The sequence below is a fragment of the Pelodiscus sinensis genome, chromosome 2 (assembly GCF_052426305.1).
Source record: "Pelodiscus sinensis isolate ZL-2025 chromosome 2, ASM5242630v1, whole genome shotgun sequence".
NCBI lineage: Eukaryota > Metazoa > Chordata > Testudines > Trionychidae > Pelodiscus > Pelodiscus sinensis.
The window spans coordinates 171,087,196-171,113,685 of NC_143053.1; the positions used below are offsets into that span (position 1 = coordinate 171,087,196).

Consider the following 26,490-nt stretch of genomic DNA (forward strand, 5'->3'; position numbering starts at 1 on the left):
GATGAGCCACCAGTGCTAGAAGACAGTCCATGTGCAGCACTGGAACCAAAAGAACCCCGAACCTCTGTAGTACTGAGAGGCAGGTGTACACCCTCACTAGAGAGGAGCAGAGTCCGATTATTGCTCTGTCTCTGTATATTGATTGTAGTGTGGGCCGCTGACTGCAGTGGGAGCGGGCCTGGCTGAGCATCTCCCACAAAAAGTTAAAGCTTGTCTTCCCACTGAAGTCAGCAGGGAAGTGTTGTCATCAGAGGGAGTAAGACTGAGCTTGAAAGAAGGATGATTAAGGCAAAATACGAGCTTTTCCCTGCTTACTGATCTTAGTTAAGAAATTGTGATCTCATGACACCTCACAAACAAGCTCAGTGCACCAGGAGCTGAGGGTGTGGCATCAATGTAACCTCATTACAGCCTTGCCTAGAAAGGATCTCATGACCTCTGAGTGGAGAAGTGCACTGCCATTGGTAACTTTCTCTTCCTACAATGTTCCTGCACTTATTATCTTACTGGGTTCTGTTTTGCTTGGTGCATGGGTGGGGCTGGCTTTATTTTGGGACATGTTTGTGAGTGATCTTTCCAAGCGTGATGGTGTGAAGGGTGCACATAGTATTTAATGAATAGTCTATGGTCATCTGTTTGCTTATGTTTGTGTTAGATACTCTAAACTTACAAAGGGGTCAATACCAACAGGAGTGGACAGCACAAACAGGAACACACACACACGTGATAGCCTCCCACTCCAAGAGTAAGTCTAGACAGTGGGGCTATTTCAGGATACCAGAGGTATCCCAAAATAGCTACCCCACATCTTTTAAACACACCCGTTATTTTGAAATATTTTTTGAAATAACGGGCACGCTATTCCGGCATCCCTGGAACTCTCGTTCCATGAAGGTTAGGGGATGTCTTGAAATAGCACGTTATTTCAAAATTTGGCACTGTAGATGCACCAAATTTTGAAATAAGCTATTTCAAAATACAATCGAAATAAGATACTCAATTTGCATAGTGCAAACTGCATATCTTATTTTGAGTTTAGGGTGCTGTGTAGATGCACCCCAAGAGACCATTCTGAGAATAACTTTTGAAATCTTTCCCCAACTCCCCTTGGGAAGGTACCAAAACTGGTTTGGTTAGCTTCAAGAGTCACAAGGGCAAGCATAGAAACTTTGAAGAGGTTTAAAAGAGTAAGCCTTAAAGAAGCAGGAGTGACAAAGAGAAGAAGAGGCTGTAGTGGTACAAACTGTCTCTCTCAGACCCAGAGGTGGGGTGTCTAGGGAAGCGGGGCCCACCTAACCTTTGGTGAGGCACTTATGCATGTAATTATACTTATTGCACTAATACTGCTTTGCTCTTGTTATGCTGTGTTTCTTCTGTTGAGATTAAACAATGTATCCTTTGGAAAATACAGGACTATGTAGCACTTTAAAGACTAACAAGATGATTTATTAGATGATGAGTTTTCGTGGGCCAGACCCCCTTCCTCAGATCAAATAATGGAAGAAAATAGTCTGACCCACGAAAGCTCATCGTCTAATAAACCAGCTTGTTAGTCTTTAAAGTGCTACATCGTCCTGTATTTTGCTTCGGCTACACCAGACTAACACGGCTACATTCCTGTGGAAAAGGCTGGTCACTGCTCTGGAAGGGAAGACTTGCAGGGCAGTCGAATCTAGTTGGGGCTATTGAGCAGCCATGGTTGGTACTCAGGGGACGGTAGCCTAGTACCTCAGTCTGAGAGTGGGGGAATCATGACGTTGCAGCTAGCCTTATTTTCAATAGCTGTTTTTATCTCAGAGCTACAGATAACTGCAGAACGTAAGCAACTCAGTTACAGCCTTCTTTCACTTAATAGATACATCAAGCAATAACCATGGACTCTGATCAGCTTTACAATTCCCTTCTTTATATGATTTTCCCCTCGACCATTCTGTGTATTCTGAGTATATCACGAGTCCACATGCTTTTAGTTTTATAGCCCACTCCGGTGAGGTATGGTACAAAAAAGAGCTTAAGCTTTGGGTAACATTTAAAAATCCTGAGTGTGTAAGTTTAAGTGTAAACCGCATAGTCTGTTTCAAATTTGTGTCACCAGCAGTGATCTCGTTGTCTTTTTAATTAGTTTTCATACTTAGAAAAGCCTGATAATGAACTGTAAGTTTAATATTCATTCCGTGGAGAGAGGAGTGGGCATGTTTTCCCTTTGTTTATTTGGATAGTGTAACCAAATGTTCACCACCCGCAAGCCCAGCCTTGCTATCCACTCTTGTGTGTAGTTAGCTTGGTCAGGCAGAAGCAGAGTTCAGAACATCAATGGGCCAACTTTGTCATTTTACTCACCCTATTCAACAGTTCATATCTAACAATACCCGTTATGAATATTGGAGGTAGAGGCCACACATTTTGCAGCTCCTGTGGGGTTTTGAAAATGCTACTGGGAAACCCCTGCAAATTTTCCCTGAATACAGGTTCTATTGCACTTGAAATGTTGCCCGAGTTCAGAGCAGTAGGGAAGTATAAAGAGAACCCCCCCAAGAATTAGTAAAGAGCAAGGTCTTCTGAAATCCATAGTTGATAATGTTAGTACCACAGCTCCTTTTAGATAGCCATCAGCCACTTAAAAAGAGATAATCTTGGGTTATGGCAGAGGACTTGGACTCAGAAGTTCTAGGTCCTGTTCCTGGCTTTACCATAGACTTTGTGTGTGACTGCATCAAATCACTTACACCTGCTTGTGCCTTAGTGCCCTGTCTGTAAAATGGGAACAATAATACTTCCTTAGGGAAGATGAAATCCATTCATTAATGTGTGAGACCTCTCTTAGGGTATGTCTACACTACCCCGCTAGTTCGAACTAGCGGGGTAATGTAGGCATACCGCACTTGCAAATGGAGCCCGGGATTTGAATTTCCCGGGCTTCATTTGCATAAGCGGGGCGCCGCCATTTTTAAAACCCCGCTCGTTCGAACCCCGTGCCGCATGGCTTCACGGGGCACGAACTAGGTAGTTTGAACTAGGCTTCCTAGTTCGAACTACCATTACTCCTCGTGGAATGAGGAGTAACGGTAGTTCGAACTAGGAAGCCTAGTTCGAACTACCTAGTTCGTGCCCCGTGTAGCCACGCGGCACGGGGTTCGAACGAGCGGGGTTTTAAAAATGGCGGCGCCCCGCTTATGCAAATGAAGCCCGGGAAATTCAAATCCCGGGCTTCATTTGCAAGTGCGGTATGCCTACATTACCCCGCTAGTTCGAACTAGGAGGGTAGTGTAGACATACCCTTAGAGATTATGGTACTAAAGGTAAAAATAAATTATTTGTTGTCATTTAAAAGAAAATAATGAAAGGACTTTGTGCGAACACATTCCATGTGTTGCCATAACATTGAATGTGATGCATCTTTGCTAGAACTTGGTATTTGCCACATGGTCTTCCCAAGGTCCAGAAGGAGCTGCTCCTAAGCACAAAAGAAAGCGCTTTTGATGAGAACTGTCAGGCATGACGAATTTTCAAACTAATGTGGTTCACCTAAATGCCTCGTTCCAACTCTCTAGGAGACAGCTCATGATCTAGACTGTGATGCACAAATGTTTTTGTAGGAGCACAATGATTTCAGACCTGATACTAGCCACCGAGAGGCTAAAAACGGAGAAGAAGTACCTCACTAGAATGGTTACTAAACTTGTTGAAGAAAACCAGGAGCTCTTGGGTGAAAACAGGCATTTCAGAGAAAAGATCACAAGGTAAAAGCAGTGTAGATAGGTATTCTCATTGTTATGTCTATGTAGCTACCACTTGTGAGAACTGGCTTGGTGTAAGCACTCTCAAAGATATCATGTATAATAAGATTCTGGGGCAGGAGTTAAGTTTAGATACTTCTCAAACTACCCAAAACTCCTGAATTGAGAAATAATGCAACAGTTTCTTCCTTGAGATTACTTGTACTTCCTGGTTGTGGTTGCACTAGAAATAATGTGTGGAAAGGCTGTTTACATAATATCATGCGATGCCTGCTTCTTGACCCAAGTCAGAACATAGGAAAGTACAGAAATGGGCAACTATGAAAAAATATTTTCAAAAATTAACCACAGTTTCTCAAATTTTCTTTTTGGGGTTAAGTTCTTATTTTCATTTTTTTACTTATGTTAATTTTATATAACCAGCTTTATAAATGACATGTGGAAGTGAAAGAAGAAGCTGAAGTATGAAACGTGATCTTCCATAGTCTACATTTTTAAAAATCCTCTTACTTGTGCCCTATCAGTACACCAACCATACGGCCCTGATCTTCTGGGACTGTCCCGAATTTAAATACGGTGTCCCAGTGTCCCCATCAACTAGTACAATGTCCTGGAAAGCTCTGCTGGATGAAGTTTGTGGGGAAGAAGCGAGCCAGAAATGGCTTGGTGCTCCGCCATTTCCCTTCCTCCAGCTAGCAGAGCCTCGCAGAGACTCACCCACTATCGTAGCAGCAAGTCTTTCCCCTCCCCCATTCAGAGTACGTAGGCAGCTCCCTTGGTGCTTTGCTGGTGGGCAGCCGGGGCAGCTGGTGGCACGTGGTTTCCAGAGTCAAGAGCATTCTCCGAGTTCCAGCGTGCTGCCACCCACTGAGCCCTCGCCACCCGCACACCATGCAATATCCCACTTGTTCCTTGTTACAGTGGCTACCACTGCTGGAGGGTGCTGCCAGGCAGGTCCAAAGCAAAACTTGGGCAGAGCTGCTCCCAGACATTGGTATCTTGGAGCTGCCACTTCAGCCCTGGGAGGGGCCACGCAGAGCCTGGCTGGGGAGCTGTGGGGTGCATTCACTCGGGCTCGGCAGGTGCACTCTGTGCACTGCCACTCTCTCTCCCCTTGCCCCTCCCCACAGCGCTGGGGGTGCAGCAGTGCACGGAGCCACTTGCTCGGCCGTTCTCCGCAAGCCGGGTCTGATGGGCTCGGGGTTTTCTTCATCCCCACCCCCTTTGGGAAACGAGCTAGAGCTCCAGCTACACGGCTGTGTGGACAATACTCTGCTTGGGGTGGTGTGTGCGTGTGTGTGTGGGAGGGAGTGATTCCTGTCACTCTGCCTTACCATGCAGGGGGAGGGGATGGTCTGTCTATGCTAAGGGGATCCCTAATGGAGGTCCCGAATGCTGGACAGGGAGTGGCCTGGTCATGCTAAGGGGGTCCCCAATGAGTGGTTCCCAAAACCGCAGGGGGCAGTCTGGCTATGCTAAAGGGGACCCAGTGTGGGTTCCCATCACTGCGAGGGTGCTCTGGCCATGCTAAGTGGGTCCGCAGTAGAAGGTTTCAATCACTGTGGGGCCAGTTTGGCCATGCTAAGGGGGTCCCCAATGGCAGGTTCCCATCACTGCAGGGGGCAGTCTGGTCATGCTAAGGGAGTTCCTGGTGGGGGCTAAGCTCAATCCTCCTCCCTACACCCCTGGGGAATGGCAGTGCACTGTATGGATGCTTTCCCCACTGCAAAGCCAGGTAAGGATCCCCCCTCATGCCCAAACCCCCACACCCACATCTCCCTCACTCACTCCCCTCTCCCCACCAAGACCCCGCACCCGCAGCTTGCTCCAACACTCCCCTTGCTCCTACACACTCCCTCCTGGCCAGACACCCCTACCCCCGGCCTGCTCCTCCACCCTCTCCCCTGGCCAGACACCTACCCCCACCTTACGCCTGCATCCACCGTTGCTCTTGCCCCCTCCCTCCTGGCCACACAATGCACCCTCCCTTGCTCCTGATCCCTCCACCTGGCCAGACACCCTACTCCCAGTCTGCTTCTGCTCCCCACCTCCCTCCCAGATCCTGTACCCCATCCCTATCCCATTCACTGGCAGCCCTATCCTGCACATTGAACCCCTCCTTTTTGTCCCTACTCCAGAGCCTGAGAGGGTCCATAAAATCCACTAACTCCAGAACTTCAGAAAAGTCCATCTGGCCTATAGGAAGCCCTGAAACTCAGTACTCCCTGTCTCTTCCCCTTGCCCCGTGAGGTTGGAGCACCAGAGTAGTGAGGTATCTCAGTTGGAGGCCACATCAGTGAGGGTTGGGGATTTTTGTAGGAGTTTTTTGCATCTAACTTGTCTGGTTCCCAACTGAGTTTTCTGCGGCTTAGGGGCCCACAACATAGGAAAGATTCCCCATCCTGGCCATAAATAAAGAAAACATTGAAACCTTTTGTGTTGGACATGAATTAATATTTTACTTTATTTAAAATGAAGTTTGATAAACTAACATGAGAAAGTTAAAATACTTAATCTGTTTAATCATTTAAATTAAACCATTCTCTCTAGCCGCAGCACTAGCAAAATGGCTGAGTCATAATTATATAATTAATGGTGAGTTTCCATTAGCAACTTGTAGTCCGTGGAAAGGTTTACATTGAGCCAGGTGGTCCAAAGGCCAAAAAATGTGAGAACCACTAAAATAGAGGCACCCGCAATCTCTTCCCCCTGAAGAGACCTCCGCAGATTCCCTGCTGCTCCACAAGAGCCCACAGAGAGATTGGGTCTGTTACCACAGCGGTGAATCACCGTGTCACTCTGATGTGGATGGTGGACAGACTTTTTGTGAGTCTTCCCCATCCAAGCAGTTGATGATTTAAACAGGGTGTTAAGATGCCACATGAAAACACTTGGCACATCCACAGACAGGCAGGATGTATCATCTCTCTGCAGAGAGGGTTGTCATGACTTGTGCGAAGGGCCAGCTTTAGGAAGTGCGGGGGGCTCCAGGAATTTTTTTGATTGAGCAAGCAAAAAAAAACCAGCACAAAAAATCCCCCACCAACACACACACACACACCCTCTCCCGCAGCACAGGAAAACCCTGCTCTAAACTCACACCTCCTGTGACGCAGGCAGCCAACGCACTCCTCCTCCAGGGCTGGCAGGGGTGGCAGATTTGTATAATTTTTGGTGGTGCCCCGTTAGCCATGCCCCCTGGCCCCCTTTAACTACGCCCCAACCCCCATTAACCACTCTCCCTGCCCCCATTAGACAGGCCTCTGGAGGTAACACACTCGGGGCAAGATGGACACGTGACCAGAAGTAAAAGGTGTCATGTTACCCCTGTCAAAGGACTTTTCCCACCATCTTCCTACCAATAGGGATTAGTTTGGCCCCCACCAAGCCCCCCTCATGGCAACTATCCTGCAGTTGCATTAACCCAATGTGTGTGACATTAACTCGGGGGCAGAGAGGCTGGGGGAAATGTTCCCTCTAAGGCTATGTCTACACTCCCGGCTTCTTGCGCAAGTACAGCTGTTCTTGTGCAAGAACCCACAGAGCAGCCACGCTGCCTGCCTGCTCTTGCGCAAGGAAATTTACAGTACGGCATGGTAAAAGAGGGCGTCTTACACAAGAGCTACACTCTTTTCTAACAGGTGTAAGCTCTCTTGAGCAAGAGGGCAGTGTGCATGCTCGGCAGGGATTTCTTGCGCAAGAAACCCCTATGGCTAAAATGGCCATTGGAGCTTTCTTGCTCAAGAGAGCATCCATACTGCCATGGATGCTCTTGCACAAAAGCACAGCTCGCACATGGCAGTGTGGACGTGTTCTTGCGCAAGACTTCTTGCACAAGAACCCTTGCACAAGATGTTCTTGCACAAGAAGCCACCAGTGTAGACATAGCCTAAGACCTTCCTCCCATGAGCAGAATGGATTTTGTGTTGTGCACCAGTACTGAATTCATGTGACTTGTTAGGATGTGCCACTGTGGAATCCAAGTTACTAATAAATATTTTATAAACCTTTACTTTTTCTCTCTGCTGCCATGTCTCCTTCCCTTGCTCCATCAGCTCCCCTGGTGACTGCTGCCCCACAACTCCTCACCCTCCTGTGCTGTCCTGACTCCTGCCCTTCTCACTGCCCTCAGCCCTCCTGTGACCTGCCCCCCTCCACCAGCCCTTCTCTCCCCCCATGCCCACTCCTCCAGTAGCCCCACTCTGATCATGTGAGCTACTCCTCTTCTAACACCTCCCTCTGCACACCTGCCCTGCCTCTCTCCTCTGGTGCTGGTCCCTCCCCTGCAGGTGTCTGCCCTTCTGCTTCACCCCTAGAATCCCCTGGCACCTGCACCTTCCCTTAGCCCTGCACCCTCCTAGTGCCTCCCCCTTCCCTTACTGCCCCTGCCTCCTTTTTCCCTGATGCCCACCCTCTCACCACTCTCTGTCACCGTTCCCTCCTGCCCCTAAGTGTCCTCTCACATGACTTGCTCCATCCCCACCTTTCTCATGCTCACCCCTTCTTTCAAGCCTTCTCCCAGTACCTCCCCTTCCCCTCTAGCCCCCAATGCCCTTCCCCTCTCCTCTCCTCTTCCAGCATCACCCTGTCCCCCCTTCTGCCCTTTTCCTCATTGTCTGCACTTGACCCCCTGGCATTTGTCTGTCCTCCCCCCATCTCTTAACCCCTTCCTTTCCCTCCTCCCCCCTCCGCACAAGCCCCTTCCTCTCTCCCCTCCCCCCTCTGCACAAGCCCCTTCCTCTCCCCCGCACCTATTTTTCCCCCTCCCCTACTTTCTGCCTTCCACTTTGCGGGGCTGGAGTCTGCTCTCGGGCCCCAGACTCTGAACCTGGCTCCAGGCCATGCAATGCAATGTGGTGCCAAAGAGTTTTAAAGTCCTGGGCCGTCGCGTCATGCCCGGGCGTCCTCCCTGCTCACCTGCAAACACCGCACATGGCAGCAGCAGCCAGCGAGGGGGAGCCGCACTGAGAGCCGTGCACGGCAGGGATGGGACAGGGCCGAGGGGGACGCTCTGGGGGCAGAGTGCGAGAACGTGGGGGGGGGGCCAGGACCCGCTCCAGGCAGAGGCGGGGGAGAGACCCAGTTCCACATATGCTGTAGCAGGGCCCCCGGCTCTGAACAGCAACTCGCTGCCCATGGCACCCAGCACACTTCCGGGTTCAGGGTGTGGGGACCCCTTAGGCTCTGGGCCCAATTCAGCTGAATCGGCCTAAGTCCGGCCCTGCTTGTGTGTCTGAGTAAACACGCCCTTTGTGAGGTAAGATGTTTTAACTTCCAGTTTCAAGGGATTTGTTCTTCTGTCTTTGGGCTGCACTTTGCCTAGTCCTGAATGGAATTAGCTGTGACAACTCATTTCTGAGTTGTTCTGACACACAAAATGAAACCCTACATCCAGTAAGAGAAAGTGCTGCTGTCTGAAGAAGTCAATTCAAAGTTTTTCCAATTTTCTTCACAGATCCCCTCTACCAGGCAGTGAGGCTTTTACCGATTGATCCCTTATATTTTTGAAGGGTGACTAAATGTTAACTGGATCTTCTTGGGTAATGTCAACAGATTGCTTTGGGCCCAATCCTCGCTTAAAGTTTAAATTGGATCAGGCCCTTTGTAAGTAGGTTAATTTGGGAAGTAATTTGGCAATTTTTATTAGGTATTATTTACATAATATAAGCATTGATATATCCATTCCTCAGTAGTTTTACATATCAAATAGCCCACCCGCATTGACCTCCATGGGAAAAGTACATTTCAAGCAGTGCTGGGGAGGGTTAGTGACATAGTCTTCTCCACCCTTTAATTGCCATGGTTAGTTCAGTACTGTCATTATGGCTTGTGGAAATGAAGAACACTTGATAGTTTTTCAGTAACTTCAAAAAATGCAGTTGCAAGACATCTCATTAGGGATCTAAATTCCCACTAATGAATTAACTGGTTAATGTTAGGATAGATGGGGGCTGCCACCAGCTCCCAGCCCCCTCTGGAGCAGCCCCTGTTCACAGCAGGCTGGACTCCAGACACTAGTGCAGTCCCTGCCTGCTGGACCCCCGGGTTTCAGATCCTGGATCTCATCTTGAATCAAGTTTGGACCTGTACTGCTGTAGTGTCATGGGAGCCTAGGTCTGGAGCCTGGGTTAATGTACTTGCAGTATAGTTTCATGGGGAGGAGTCTTATGGGGCCCAAATCCATCCCTATTGGTAGAGGATGATAGGAGTTCTAAGAGAGGTCACATGATACCCTTTACCTCTGGTCATGTATCCACCTTCACCCCAGAAGTACTGCCTCTAGGGGTGGGACTTCCTGTGGCAGGTGGACGGGGCCTAAAAATTCAGGGGGTGTGACTAATGGGGTCAGGGGCGTGGCTAATATGTCCTCATATTTGGTGCAAAAAATATGGTCCACTGTACCTATCAGTTTTCCTGAAACAAGGACACAGTCTCCCAAATTGCAGTCGATCGCCTACTCTCTTAGCTGTGTCGTTGTGTGTTGCAGTTTTCAGACCTCCACAGTGCCTAGCGTGGGGGGAGAGATTGATGAGGTGAAGTCAACCTTTACCAAGATCAAGAAGTTGCAAGATTTAGAGAAAGAAGAAGAGGTTGGTGAATTAAGTCTGTGGAGTTGCTCCTTCAATGCTATGCTGAGATGAGTTAGCATAAGGAAATGCAAAGTTATGTCTCAAGGGTGTAGGCTGAGTCTTCTCTCATGTACACTGTTTTAACGCTAGTGTAATTGCACTGATATTAATATCTAATATTCAGCTGATATCTGGGATCAAGGAACAAGGCCTGTTTTCCAGTCTATGCCACTGATTCATTGTCTGACTAGGCAGAAGTCATTTACGTAATCTCATTTAAATCCTTAAATCCAGTGGAGCCAGTGGGAGTTTTCCCATTAACGGGGACAGGATTTCACCCTCTAGGATTGTTTGTCCATGTGACAAAAGGTTATACTAATAGTTACCTACCATAATTCTCAAGGTATCAGACATCTTAATGAAAGGGAATTCCGATACAATCTAGAAGTTCTAATCACTGTGGCTAATTACAAAGCTTTTCCTATTAAGGGGGAGAGGATTTCACCCTCTGAGATTGTTTGTCCATGTGAAAAAAATGTTATACTAATATTTACCTGCAGTAATTCTCAAGGCGTTGGATAGCTTAATTAAAGAGCATTCCAATGTAATCTAGACATTCTGATCACTATGGCTAACTATCCTAAGGGCAGAGAAGGACCCCAGAGGTTATGAGGGCCTGGTGTGGGGAGACAGCAGGAGTCGACCCCTCTCCTCCTCCTGCACTCACCATGCAAGCAGCAGGAGCTGAAGTGGCCCAGCAGCCTACCCCACTGTGCTCGGCTACTTTGCAGTGATGGGAAACAGAGTACCCCAACCCAGAAGAAAGCAGGATCCAGCACATTGGGAGAGGGTGGTGCAGTGAGGTGTAGCTGGCTGCCAGGATGTTCTGGCTGCTGCCACCCGCATGCTGCATGGGGGGAGCAACCCCTGCTGCTGCCGTGACAGGTCTCCCATAATCCCCCTGCCTGCATTGCTTGGGGGAAGGGGGCAAAGAGGAGGCGTGGGAGTGGAGCAGGGGTGGAGCTTGGAGAAGGGTTGGAGTGGGGCCAGGGCCTATGGCGGGGGAGGGTTGCCCTGGGGCGACATGCCTGGAGCACTGGGTGGAGAGGGTTGCCCAGGTCCCATGCCCTCTTCAGCCTCAGGAAGTTTCTGGTGGCCAAACAGGGGTTCTTATTTTAGGTACCGAATTAACCATTTTTGGTTTTAAATTGCAGATTTCTGAATTCCACGAACATAAAGTTCATAAGCACAGAGCATTTCTAACTAGAGAGAAGATAAATTACATAAAGGCAAGTGGGAAAATAATACGTGGTCCATTCTATGTTATGGTTAATATATCTGTGCTACCTGTGATATACAGGTTGGTCAGGAGCGATATCATTGTGGGATATGATCACATTGCATTTCACCTCTTAAGGTGAAATTAAAGCTGGTCAGTATTTGTATTGTGGAATTCCGGACCAACACCAAAGTACCATAAAAAGGAGTATTGGATTTTCACTAAGTGGCTTTTGAATCTGAGCTAAATAAGAACTGTACTTCTAGGAGTTTCACTTTTTGAGATGAAACATAAATCCAGGAGCCGGGCCACTTCAATGTATGTAAGAATAAAGTGTTAGTTTAGTCTGTGACCTGGCAGAATTCCAGATTTGGGCAAATATATGCTGCTTATTTAAATTCCCCTTAGAATTTTGATGGCATAACATGTCCTTCATTTCTTGCCCCAAATAGTCATATTGTATTAAACAGCTACCATGTTTCACACCAGATGAGACTATACCTCGTGGTGGGTGAACTGATTCTAGTATATGTAGTTTGTAAGTTTCTGGAATCATTTGGGAAGAAATTAGTTGCTGAACTATGTTGTTACCATGAAAACACCCTGCTGTCCGGTTATTCCAGCTGAATGTTGTAACACTTGGCTCAGCAAATTAAAACATAAAAAGAGGAAAGAATAACATTACTCAGATTGAAGGTTGTTTTTGGAAATGCATTGGGACATTCTAAAACTGTATCTTTCCCCAGTCTGGGAATGACTTGCTGCTTGGGGAAGTGGTCAGAACTACCCTTTAAAACAAAAGTAGAGAGAAGAATATACTCCTAAATCTGGACAGGGACCAAAAGTAAATCACTCAGGTGAAGGAGAAATCAGACAGTTTTTATATGTATTAACAAGAGAAGAACCTCCAACAGGAAGAATAGTCTCATCCACTTATGAAGTAGATTATATCAGTTGATCAGAAAACGAGGCATCAGGCCCATGTCAGCTAAATACTTCCACAAAAAGAGAAGGAAAATGTGATGTGGGAAAGAAGTCTGGTCAGGATTGATGTGTGCAAGCCCATCCTTGAGAGAGAACTCTGAAAAAACAACATAGGGTTACAGGCGGCATGGAAAGTCCCACTTCAGGCACATAATAACATTCTGACTTGCTGCACAGACATTTCCAGACCACGTTTCAATAATATAAGGAATGGTCAGCCTTATAAAGAAGCACCGGTGAAAAGCTTTCATTGCAAAAAAGCACAAGTAAAGTTGAAAGGACCCATTTGCTATCGATAAAAGATTACAAATTAAGCATTCATTTCTATTTATTTGTATTACGGTAGCAGCTAGAAGCTCTAATCTGAATTGGGTTGAAAAGGTGGCTTCCTCCTCAAAGAGCTTGCAGTCTAAGCATAGAATCATAGAAGTGAGGGGTTGGAAGGGACCTTAAGAGGTCATCTAGTCCAGTGGTGCGCAACCTGTGGGTCGCAACCCCCAAGGGGGTCGTGGATGTTTTCCCAGGGGGTCATGGCACTTAGATCCGGCCGGTTGGGGGATGGGTGCAGCCGTGTGGCACGGCGCTTAGGTCCGGCCGGCTGGTGGCTGGGCCTGGCAGTTGGCAGCCCCCACAGCGCAGCACCTAGATCTGGCCGGCCGGGGCCTGGGCCAGGCAGTTGGCGGCCCCTGCAGCGTGGGGGTCACAGATCAAAAAAGGTTGCGCACCACTGATCTAGTCCAGTCCTGTGAGCAGAGGCATACCCAAAGAAACTAAGACCAACCCTGACAGGTGTTTGTTCAGCCTGTTCTTAAAATCCTCCAATGATGGGGAGTCTTCAGCTCCCCGAAGTAAACCAATTGCAGTACTTCACTACTTTTAGAGTTAACAAGGTTTTCCTAATATCCAGCCTAAACCTCCTTTTCTGTAAACTAAAATGATGACTTCTTGTGCTACCCTCAGTGGATGAGGAAGACAATTGATCACAGTCCACTTTAGAACAATCTTTTACAAATATGAAGACTCTTACTATATCTCCCCTCAATCTTCTTTCCTCAAGAGTAAAAATATCCAGTTTTTTAACCTTCCCTCATAGGCAGGCGTCTGACAGAACTGCTGGGCCTTTGGGCATGGTGACAGAAGTGGTTTCACACTCTCAGAATGGGTGGCCACAGGCAGAAAGGGCAGAGCTAGGGGCAGTCAGCCCTTAGAGCTGCCCAGACTGCACTGCACCCCACCAGCCCATAGCACTGGAGCACACAGCCCGGTACTCTGATGGCAATTTAAAGGGCCTGGGATTCAGGCTGCCACCACAATAGCAACAGTGGCAGCTAGGAGCCCTGGGCCCTTTTGAATTGCCAGGCCCTAAGACAACTTCCCTCTCTTCCCCCACTGTTGGCACACCTGCTCAGAAGTCAAATTTTCAAAACTTGTTATCATTTTTGTATCGCTCTTCTGGGGATTCTTCCCAGTTTGTCCACATCTGTGTTTAAGTGTAGTGTCCAAGACTGGACACAGCACTTTAATTGAGGCCTTACCACGACTGAGGAGAACAGCACAATTACCTCCCAAGGTAGGTAGGGATGTGAACGACTAGTCGATTATCCGATAAGCAAATGCTTATCGGATAGTTGACAGGCAAGTCGACTAGTTGCTTCCCCCCCGCCCTTGCTGCCTCTATCAGAAAGAAGCATCAAGGGGGGAAGAAGTGGGGGTGCTTCAAAGCAGCAGTGCCACGTGAAGCCCGGGGTCAGCTGTGGACTTCCCTGCTGACCCCAGGCTCCATGCAGCACTGCCACTTTGAAACACTGCAGGGAGCATGCGGCCAGCAGGGGCCTGTTTGTGTTCCCCGCTGGCACCATGCTCCCCACAGCACTTTTGCCTTTGAAGTGTAGCAACCAAGATTATTGCAACATATTGAAAATAAGATTGTATTTTCACAACTGGACCATTATGATAAACCAGTGAATTCTCCCTGTGCATGACCCAGTTCAACTTCACATGTGCTCTCGCCCCAATCTTTTTTTTTTAGGTGTACTTGCAGCAGTGTGCGAGGGAGATGGAAGAAAAGAAGGAAGACATTATAAAGGTAACAAGAAAATCCTTTATTTATGAAGGAGGAAATTAATTCCTGTGGCAGAAATTTGAGTGTGATAACTTAAGACTATTAAAATCACTTCATAATGAGAGATCAGTGATGATAAAAGTACTGGCCTCTCTTCTTTAGAGACTGAAGCCTCTAGCAGCACAGTAAATTTCCATGTTGCTCAACGAATGTACTTCACCCCTGAAGAAAGGGTAATCTCCAGCCAATCAGTGTTTTCAAACAAGCAGTTGATCTAGCACAGATAAGTTCCACCAATGGTAGCCATGGTGGGAGTACTAGTGTGCACTAGTCACCAGTTTTAATCAGGGAGGTTATTTAACTCTGCTTAAAGTAGGTCTGGACAACACAGAAGTCAAAGCACCAATGGCTATGACTGGCTAGTTTCCCCGAGGGGTGTAAAAGTTTAACTGGTAACCCAGTAAGCATTAGGCTTCTTGGAATGCTTAGTGAGTAACCGGTTAACTGGACTTTCCCCAAACCCTGGTGGACAGGCAGCCACACCAGGCCAGAGAAGCCCTGACTATGGCTTGCTGGCTGGCTGGATTTTTGCTGTGACAGGGCAGCAGGCGGGACCATGTGGTGGGCAGGTGGAACCTTGGCCACAGCTGTGCTGGAGTGGCTCCAGTGGGCAGGCAGGACACTGCGTGGTGGCCAGTGGTACTCCAGCCATGCTGCAGACAGGACAGACCCCGGCAGTGGCCATGTCGGGCCAGCAGATAGGGCCATGGCCACATGGCAGGTAGGCAAGACCTCATGGCCCATCTGCCAGAGCAGACCCAGCCCCATCTGAAGTGGGCAGGCTGCTATGCCTGCTCCACAGACCCAGTAGGACCAGAGCTCTGGTGGGACCTCACCCCTGGGTGTCCTGCACCAGTCTACCAACAGTTAACAGGTTAAACGATACAATTGTGATCATTTAACCGGTTAACTGTTTTGACCAATATTCACCTCCCAAGTTCCCCCACCAGACAGGGGGTTGAAATAATTTTTTAAATGTGGAAATCTCTGTATTCTATAACCCGCGTAAGTTACTTAGTGTAAGCACAATGTTAACATAAAGCATTTTGGTCTGATGGAAGTTTTTTCTTTGGCTACTTTGCAGGGATTTACGTTAGTTTGGGGTAAGGAAGATTGCTTTTTTAGGGTTTGATCAAAACAGTATTGCACATACTTGTCAAAGCAGGGTCTTTGTCAATGTTTGGAAGTTGCACATATGGCAAACTTCAGTTATTCCCATTAAGCAAAGGCGACACTGAATCAAGCTCACAAGTGTGCAGAATAGTACTGTAGGAAAGATTTAATGCTAATGGGGGCCTGGATCCATTTAAAACTTAGGTCAATCTAGCAACTTTAGACAGGCTCTGAAAATTTTCACTCCCTCTGCAACATGGCTAGGTCTGCCTAACCCTCATTGTAGAAACCACAAGGACAATGGAAGAATTCTTCCATTGACCTAACTATGCCTTCTCAAGGGGGTGGATTTACTACAGTGATAGAAAGACACCTTCCATCACTGTAGTAAATGTCTACACTTGCAGAGCTACACTGGCCTCATTGCTGTAGCCGTACCTCTTCAAGGCATGTCATGTAGACATACCCTCAGAGTCCCAAACCTACCTGTGTGTTTGGAGAGAGTGAGGAGGAACTACATCCATGAATTTATTCAGTTTCTCCATAATCAGCCACTGAATGCATGTGTGTGTGAGTGTGTGGCCTAAGAACCAGGACCCAACATTCTACTGTCTGGTCGGCATTGGACCATTTTGTACAAGGGTGTTCATGGGAAACCTAGTGACCTTATTCCGTCTCCATTTACCCAAGAAATGGGCTTAGTAATACTTAGCCACCTCCCATGGGAGTATAAGGATGAATTCATATTTAAATACTTTGAGATCCCTGAGTGATAGTTACTATTTAAGTATAAATTGCAATTATTAAAGAACTACAGTAGGCAGAAACCTGCTACACATGAGCCATTCTTTTAAAGAAATGTATAATTAGGAATAATATTTTTTTTAAGATCAAACAAAGCATCTGATGTTTTTCCTCCAGCAACATGTATATGTTTTGTTTTGTTTTTCAGGAAAAGCATCAAATATCTGAAACAAGAGGAACAGTGGCAGAACAGGGCAAAATTATAGAGGTATAAAATCCTATTACCAGTCTAAATACAATCTCTCTCTGTCTTTCTTATCCCTATAACATCTCAGCCCTTCCCAAAATGAATAATAAGAATGACAAGCTATGAAGCAATGGGATAAAATTTAATACAGTTATTATTATAAGGGAATTTGCATCACAATAACTTCTGTAGATTATTGGCACACAAAAGGCATTCAATTGAGAGTGCTTTATCAATTATGAGCACCACCATGTAGAAAGCAGTGACTTTACTTTTAAAGTATGTGTCCCTAGAAATGCATGTAATGCAGTGATGACAGGGGATCAAGGATGGGCGTTCCTGTAAGTTTGTTTATCACAATATGTTTGAGAAATGAATATCTGAAAGAATCATAATGATGTAAATTTTTTGCTAATGAATGGAGACTTGACTTGTATTGAGCATTAGACTGGTGAATTTCCAAATGTGAAAAAGGCACAAATATCTGTGTTTGCTTTCTTTTTAACTTTTAAGGATCTTCAGATACAAATAAACCACCTGCAAGAGGAGCTCAAAAATTCTCAACTAACTGTATTGTAAGTATTGGCAATCCAATATTAAGCAATCAACATGTAAGCACCTGCAGGACAGTAGAGTTATAAAGAATAGTCATCAATATGCATTTTTCAAGAACAAATCATTCCAAACCAATGTAATTTCCTTCTTTCTCAAGGTTACTGACTTAGTGGGTGGGAGGAAGCAGTAGACGTGAAATAGCAGTATTTTTGTAAGGCTTTTAACACAATTCCATATAATGGTCTCATAGCAAACGAGGGAAATAACTATAAGGTGAATATCTATAAGGTGTCTAGGTGAAATAACTATAAGGTTGGTGCACAACTGGTTAAAAGACCATATTCAAAGGGTAGAGATAAATAGTTTGCTGTTAAACTGGGAGGCTACGTCTAGACTGGCATAATTTTCCGCAAATGCTTTTAACAGAAAAGTTTTCCGTTAAAAGCATTTGCGGATAAAAGCGTCTAGATTGGCACAGATGCTTTTCCACAAAAGCACTTTTTGCGGAAAAGTGTCCATGCCAGTCTAGACGTGGTTTTGCGCAAAAAAGCCCCAATCGCCATTTTCGCAATCGGGGCTTTTTTGCACAAAACAAATCTGATCTGTCTACACTGGCCCTTTTGCGCAAAAGCTTTTGGGCAAAAGGACTTTTGCCCAAATGGGAGCAGCATAGCATTTCCGCAAGAAGCACTGATTTCTTACATGAGATCGTCAGCGTTCTTGCGGAAATTCAAGCGGCCATTGTAGACAGCTGGCAAATTTTTTCGCAAAAGCACTTGCTTTTGCGGAAAAACTTGCCAGTCTAGACACAGCTGGACAGTTTATCTGGCAGGGTCCTGCAGGGGTTAGTTCTGGGCTGGTACTATTCAATATTGTCTTAAGGCTTGGGATAACAGAGTAGAGAGTATGTTTATAAAATATGAAGATACCACAATTCTTGGAGAGGTTGCAAGACCTTTGGAAGTCAAGATTAGAATTCAAAACAACCTTTATAAATTGGAGAACTGGCCTGAATTCATGAAGGTGAAATTCAGTAGAGAAAAGTGCAAAGTACTTGATGTAGGAAGGGAAATCTAAGGCACAACTACAAAATGGGGACTAGCTGGTGAGGTAGTCATAATGCCAAACAAAATCTGGGGTTTACCGTGTCTCACAAACTGAGTATGAGTCACCAATGGGAGGGAGTTGCAAAAAAAGGTAAATATTTTGTGGTGTGTTATCAAGAGGGATGCACTCTCGAAAGGAAACTCCGATTGCTATTTACAGAATGGCCATCAGGGCACCTGAGCTTTTTTCGATGGCCTCTTTTTGCACAAAAAAAACCCTCTTGCCCATCCACGCTCATCTTTTTGCAGAAGAACTCTTGCGCAAAAAGGAGAAATTCCTTGTAGAAGGAGGAATACCTACCCTGCAAAAACTCCTCTGTTATTTCATTTTACTTGAGCAAAAACGCGCTCAAAGTGTGGACACTCCACGAGTTTTTTCACAAAAACTCTGTAGTATAGACCTAGCCTGAGTGTTGCTAGCACTCACTGGCTTATTTTTGTGCTCAAATACATTTACAGAGGAATTTACCAATGTGTGTATGTATCTGCAGTGAACATTAGTCCCTCCTGAGGAATCCCTTCTTAAGTATTTTTCCCCAATAATACTGTTTTCCTCATTCACTGTTGCACTGTAATGTTTTAGTGAGTGGAAGTTGAAGATAGGGGCAACGCTATTGGGTAGGCAGCACATGAAAGCCAACAATGTCCATCACCCAGGGACAATGTCACTTAGAGGGATGAACTTTGGGATGCTGGTGGAACCTTGTGTACATTACACAGCCAATCAGCAGATGGAAAAGAGCATCCAGAATTCCACTTGTAGTGTATGGTCTGCTGATATCACTGGTGGTCATGAAGGTGCAGTGTATGGGTCTCTCCCTGCCCCACTGCTGCTCCTGGAAGCTGGTTTCAACCTGGTTCAGCCTCTGTGACTGAGGGATGGGATAGCACTTGGGCCCTAGTGCCCTTAAAGAGATGGAGTATCTTCAATAAGGGCTTCCTGGCATATGGCAAGGCCTGTGAGTCAATGCTGATTCTCTCCCACCCTGCTGCTGAACCCAATGCTTGTAAATTTAAAAACAATACCTCGAGATTCAAATGGGAGAGAAATTGGGAGGGACGGAAACAGGGACATGCACAGGAGGACAAGCAGGGGCACACACCCATATTAATATATATAAATACTTATTTCTGCCCCAGACCCAGCCATTGCTCTAGCCACAGCAGCTACCCACTAGGGATGTAAAGGACTAGCAAATGCTTATTGGATAGTTGACAGGATAGTCGACTAGTCCCTCCACCCACTTGCTGCCTCTATCAGATAGAGGCAGCAAGGGGGGGGGAAAGAGGGAGGTACTTAAAAGTGGCAGCACTGCATGGAGCCCAGGGTCAGCTGCTCCGTGCAGCATTGCCGCTTTGAATGCTGCGGGGAGTCCGGCGTCCGGCTCCTCATGGCATTTCAAAGCGGCAGCACTGGGTGGAGCCCGGGATTAGCTGGACACTGCCCAGCTGACCCCAGGCTCGGCGCAGCATTTCAAAATGGCAGCACTGCTTGGAGCCCAGGATCAGCTAAAGACTCCCCAGCTGACCCTAGGTTCCACGCGGCGTGCCAGCTTTGAAATGTACCAGAGTCCCCAGTAGGGGCTCCTGGGCATTTCAAAGCAGAAGCCCCTACATGGAGCCCAGAGTCAAAGGGACTTCCTGCTGGCCCTGGGCTGCACGCGGCATTCTCTTGGGGATCCTGTACATTTCAAAGGCGGAACACGGAAGTAGTTGACTAGTCTTCTAGACATTCCATCGACTACTCGATTAGCAAATTAATCTCTGCTTAATATCCATACTACTCCCCATTTTCTGCTCCAGCTCCCAGCTGCTGACCCCACTGCCAGCCATTGCTTTGAAATCAACTTTAAATTCTTGTGCACACCCTTGGAGCAAAATAAAATAAAATGACATGAAATCCTGCAGTAAGGAATTTTGTGATAGATTTAGCCACTCAGGCCCCCTCTCTGCTTTCTTATTTTGCCTTAAATGGCACCGATGTGTTCAAAAGTGCCACAACTCCCCCTTCACAATCCATATATCTGTGCCTATGCATCGTTGGGTCTCAGCTTCTTTCTTTGCTGAAGCACCATATTTGTTTCCGTGAATGGTGCTGATCTGAACTGATGCAGAAATGTCAGCTGGCTTCTATTTTGGTGTCTGTGTTTTTCATAGTCAGCCGGTGGAGCAGAAAGAAGTCAACTTAGAATCACCGATGCCTGAGGTGGCCAAAGCAAACCTGGTAAGGCTGGACTATGCTCATGTCTCTCTTCCTGCTCCTGTACTCTTTGCCTGGAGAAAATGCAAACCCAGCTCTTTTCCCATATGTCAGTCTTTTTTAAAAAAACTCTTGTGATTTGCAACATCCCACCCCTTTAATGGAATTACTGGGTTTAAACGTACTAATCCCTATAGGGTGGCTGGGTTTTGTAACTCTGCAGTGTTTTGCTATTTATTTTTTCTCCTTGAAAGGGAGAAAACATGATTTCAAAGTACGTCCACTTTCCCACGTTCCGGTCTCTATGTCTGCAGCTTGAGACAGTGCATAGCTGCCTAAGCAAAAGGCTCTCTCTGCTCAGGTGGGTGAAATGTTTTGATTATAACCAGTTTGATTTAGCTTTTGTTTGAGAATCATGGGGTTAAGTCTATCCTGATTGGCACTGGAGCCAATGTGGGATAATAGCTCTCCAGGGAAAATAAAATTTTATCTAAAATTAGAGCAGCAAGGGTCAGAGACATTATGGGATTGGGACATAGGATGCTTGGGTTCTTGTCCCAGCTTTTTCACTGAGTTTACTATGTAACAACCATGCAGAAGTCACATAACAGTGCTATGCCTCAGTTTGCCCATTGATAAAGTGTTTACTGTACATGCTTTCCTTGCCAAGACTGGGTAGGTTCCATCAAGATTTTTCTCAGATGCTGCCACTGCCAAAGCAGTACTCCCCTTTGCAATCACCCTTGCACAATGGTGAGCATCTTCTTCTTCCCAGAAAGTTGCACGTGTCTCCTGACTTCCTGTGTGATGTTGGGCAAGTCACGTAATCTCCTGTCACTTAGTTCCCCATCTGTAAAATGTGGATACCTCTTACTTCCTCCTGCTCTAGGCCTTGCACAGATTGTGACTGTTTGAGGGCAAGACTGTCTCTAATGTGTGGGACAATACCCAACATAAAACAGCTCTCATCTCATCAAGAGGAGCTACTGCAATACAAATAATAATGGGAAGGCAGAAGCCATCATGAGACAGGTGGGGTAAGAGTGAAGGAAGAAACTAAATAATTTAGTGGAGCTAGGATTCTGTGTCGTCTTGCCCAAATGGTTTTATCAATGTGTGTGTGTGTCTCTCTCTCTCTCACCGCAGGAAACTTCCAGAGCTGGATTTCAAACTTTTACTGTGCTTGATCATCCTTCTAGGTCTGATGATATTATATATATATATCTTTCATACTACCTGGCTATGCCAGTTACTGCGGTGCACCTGCTACAAGCACTATGCCAGTTGCCTTCGACCGCACTGATCCGAGAATACTTGAATGGGGTGGGACTGGATTACTACAGTGCTGATTTCCTTTGCCTGATTCTGGAACAGACCAAAAGATGGTCTTTGCTTACAAAATAAACCTGTCACCAACCCCATAAATGTAGGTTAGCCTATGGGCTTTCCAATGAGATCTGCGTAAGTTACTCCCCCATCCTGTACTTTGTTCATTCTACACAAGAGCTTGTGTCCTTGAACTCATCCAGTTCCTTGTAAAATGACTCATGGACCTGAGCTGCAGAAATGAATTCCAGCTCCAGATTCTGAATGCCCAGAAAGCTCTAAGGCATCCATCGCTGCTGGTGTTTGATTTCAGGTCCTCCTCTAAAATGTGCATGAAATTAGGAATGAATGGGACAGATCTTTAGCTGAGGTCAATTTTCATAACACGAAATCAATGGACATGTGACTATTTATGCTAGCTGAGGATCTTCCCCAGCAAATACATTTTGTCAGATTTCAAACATGTGGTACATGTAGCTATGAATGCTGAGTAACAGTTACAATCCTATTAGCTGGGTACTGGTCCACACATAGACACAGGTGCTCCCTGGCCTCAGCCAGCACACAGACCTTGAGTTGCTGATCAAGACATTTGGCTTCAGTTACAAATTTAATAAAACAGAAACCTCAATACAACCTCCCTGTGTGACAGTTGGTGTTTCAAGGGCTTTCCTCCAGGATTTCCTGCATCTTTATTCTCTCTCCCTTAACAACCAACCTCACCGCCTATCTATCACATTTGGAGTAATGAGTCACACCTGCTTTTCACACAAACCTCTCTGTGCCTCCTTCAATATCCACCCTTCTGTATGGAACAACCTTCCTGACTCTCTGTATCTTCAGGTCCCTCCTCTGCTGCAGTCTGTTTGGAAAACTTGCTACCTGCCAAAGTCATGCTGGAGTAGTACATTGGGTACAATTTACATTTCCTATTTACATATATTTGTTAATATTAATAACAGAGTTGTTGTTAAGCTTTTCATTATTGTTTTCTGATTATTTGACTGTTTGGCCTCAGATTGCGTGACCCTCAAGATAGTTGCCTGCTTGTTGCTTTGTTTGGAAGGGTATTAGCACACTGTAGGAGTCTCCAGAAATTAAAAATAATAATTGGATCTGCTTTAGTGAGTCAGGAGGAATCAATCAGCATCCTCCTGTAGGGTTCCTACCCCCCCCTGCTAGCTGGGTGAGTAAACTCTGCAGAGTCCCACACCACGCTACATGCATCCTTACATGTAAAATCTCATTTTTGCAGGTTGAGAGGAATAGAAACTGGGAAGCTCAAGAAGGCTGTTGTTACAGTGCAAGTCACGTGACACTGTTTTCTCTCTGACTCAGGCGCTCACACTTTTGCTTTATCTAATTTGAAGTAAAAGTCAGGTTAAAAATACACTCTCGGTGCTTTAGATATGAAAAACATAACCATTAATGAAGGCGAAGGAAGCTCATAAGGTTGTGTCCAGCTTCTCTGGCCTCCTAAAATGAGTCTAATTTCCATTTTGTTATGGTATCTTCCCCAGCCCTCTTTCTCTTTCTTTCCAGATTGGAAATTCTGTGAAAACTGCTCTTTAATGAATTTTTTGTCCCACAGAGTTGGTTTGTGCTATGCCCAAGAGTTATATTTGAAGGTACCAAGTATAAAAAGGGTGAAGAGAAGGAAAATGAGGCTGAACTCTCAGAAACATTAGATTTGGAAAGAAAATTCACAGGTCATGCATGATAGTTAGAAAGCATGCGCAAAGCAATTTCTGAAACCCTACAGCCTCTAATAGTATTATTCCTGTGCTTAGGGCAATTACCATAGAATCTTTTAACAGGAACACTAACATATAACAGTTATCACAGAGCCATACAAAAATGAAAATTAGGCACTATGTAGAAGATAAATTGCATACCCTAAGCCACAAGCTTAAATAACAGGCCACTAGATTGAAGAGTTTCCTACCATACATAAAATAGATGAAATTTAAATGCTGTAACTCTAATTGTTGGTAGAGGATACTGGTGATGATGGGTGTAGTTGAAGGGTGTGTTGTTTTTATGTCAAGGCTTAAAAGTATGGGAAATCACACAGAAGTTCAGTTCTGCTAAAAACAGAAGTATATTTCCCCTCCTGATTAGCATGTATTGCTAAAAGTATTAGGAGGGTTTTTCTCTGGGTATCATGCTGAGAGTTCTTCTCTTGTTTCACCCTATTTTAACTACCATGCTAGAGGGAAATTGAGGGGTTGTTGTGCAAGATACTGATGGGGGTTGTAATGGATGCTGGGTTAGAATTTGCTAATTCTGCCAGTTGAGAGAGTCTATTAAACCAACTTACTTGCTCAAATACAGTGGGCAGGTAGACTTTTATAAACTTTCTGAGAAGGAAATGTAGCATTACTTTATTCTTCTCTCTTCTGAACCTACTGAATTTTGTTCTTCGGTATCTATGCCTGAAGTGCACACTTTGTTCTGTCTTTTAATGAGATACAAAGGAATTGTAACACTTTCCTTTCCTTCAGTTTCTTCTAGTGATATTGTGACATTGGCTTCCCCTATTAGTCCATCCCATTGCCCAACACACCTCAACTGGTTATATCAAGTTCTTTCCTCCACTATCAGAATTCAAATGTTCATTAACTATTTTTTTTCTTCTATAATTAATTTTTCCGTGTCTTTGTCACCTTTCATCTGCAAACTGTTGGAATGCATTGTGCTGGAATGAATCTCCCCCATTTTACTGATTGTCAGTTAAGGGTCAGAACAGATGACTTGATAGAAAGCACTCTACAGAAGGCCTACAATGAACTTGCTGTGGCTATTGCCTAGTTACCTATCATCTGTCTTACTGGATCTGTCATCAGCATTCAATAGACTGGAACAAAAAGTATAGTCATCTCATCTATTGTCTCAGCTACACTTGAGGTGGGGTTTTCAACAGCGGTTGGCATTCACCTAAATTTGCGTCAACTGAAGTCAAGGGGAGTTTTCCTGTGAATGCTTTTGAAAATCCTATTCTCTGTGCTCTCGTGTGAATCTTATCTCTCAAATAGACTATTCTGGGTGGCTTATGTCTCTAATCTATCTTTTCTTCATGATAATTTTTCCAGCATATATTCTCTAGAGCTCTGTACTTGGTCCATTTTTTGTCCTTCTATTGTCAGCCACTTGGTGCTTTAATTTAAAAAGATGAACTAAAGAAGTAAACAAACCAAAAATTGTGTGCCTGCCCTTTACTTCTTGTAACTTCTACAAAAGGCATCAATAGATTTTTGGCAAGCTTTTTATGCTTTTTTTACATTAGATATACCTAAACTACCTAGAAATACTACTACTGTCTAAAAGACCTCTCCCCTTTTCTTCTCGATTTGTATTGGGAGAGCTGCAGTTCTTGGTTTCAACCTGCTGTGATTGTCCTCTGAAGACTGCTAAAGTTCTCCAAAGAAGTCAGAACTAGAGATACTTCAATAATTTTGACATATTTGGTTTGGGGAGAGAGACTTTTTTTCAAAAATTTAAAATGATTCCCCTTTTAATCTTTTTGTTAAAATATTTCCCTTTTGTCTGAGCTAGAATTGTTTACATTTTTAATTTAAAAATGCTGCAGAAAAAAACTGAACTCAAAAAAGAAAACCACGTCTGTCATGAATGAGAAGTAAATGACTTTTCATTTTGCTATACTAATCCAACAAAAATCAGACTTGCCCTCTTTGTGTAAATGCAGTGCACTGGTCACACAGGAATATGCAATATTAGCTGTGTAGCTAGGGTAATAGCAATTGGTGCAATTTAAACATATAAATGGAGACCAAATCCTACCTTTCATCCCAAAGGTAGTATCTTGAAAAAAGGTCATCAGATATAAGGGTTTTATAATTAAAGTGCTATCTCATCCTTAAACTATTGTATTGCTAAAGCAGCTCTGTACTGCCTTAAAGCCACATCCTGCCTGAGTCACTTGCTGACATCCCAATCCATGCATACAACATTACTTTCCTTCTGTGTTTATTAATGTTACAAATGCTGATTGTGTTATCATTGCTGGACTGAAAGTTCCGCTAACACAGCTACATAGCTCGGGGTGTGAAAAATCCACACCACTGAGTGATCTGGTTAAACCAGTGTTTCTTAAACTTTTTAAGACCAAGGAACACCAAACAATTTTTTTTATGAGGAACACCAGGGATTTTTTTTGTTGAGCCAAAAAAAAAAAAAGGTTGGCGGGAAAGTTATTGAGCAAAAATAGAGGTTTCCGGCCACTTTAAGGGCAGCCATTTTCAACTCTGTTGTTCTCCGCGGCACACCTCCAAATGCCTCACGGCACACCGTTGTGCCCTGGAACACAGTTTAAGGAACACTGGGTTAAACCAGTCTAACTCCGGTAGACAACATCTACCTTGCCTCTCAAGGAGGATTGGCTTTGCTGATGGCAGAGGATGGCATAGTGTCAATATTGAATCACTACTGGGATGCTGCTACAGTGTTGTAGATATGCTACCATAATGTTTCAAGTGTAGACTAGCCTT

General features: G+C 45.2%; 1 protein-coding gene across 1 annotated transcript; it reads left to right on the top strand.

Moving 5' to 3' along the window:
• The first annotated feature begins 442 nt into the window (after window positions 1–442).
• On the top strand, window positions 443–21,716 carry LOC112545962 (uncharacterized). Its single transcript, XM_089776545.1, has 10 exons — window positions 443–464; window positions 3,597–3,740; window positions 10,225–10,327; window positions 11,521–11,595; window positions 14,599–14,655; window positions 16,757–16,816; window positions 17,309–17,370; window positions 20,614–20,680; window positions 20,911–21,017; window positions 21,546–21,716. The coding sequence occupies exons 2-10, from the start codon at window positions 3,604–3,606 to the stop codon at window positions 21,655–21,657; spliced, it is 780 nt and encodes a 259-aa protein (XP_089632671.1). The 5' UTR covers window positions 443–464; window positions 3,597–3,603; the 3' UTR covers window positions 21,658–21,716.
• The last annotated feature ends 4,774 nt before the right edge of the window (window positions 21,717–26,490 follow it).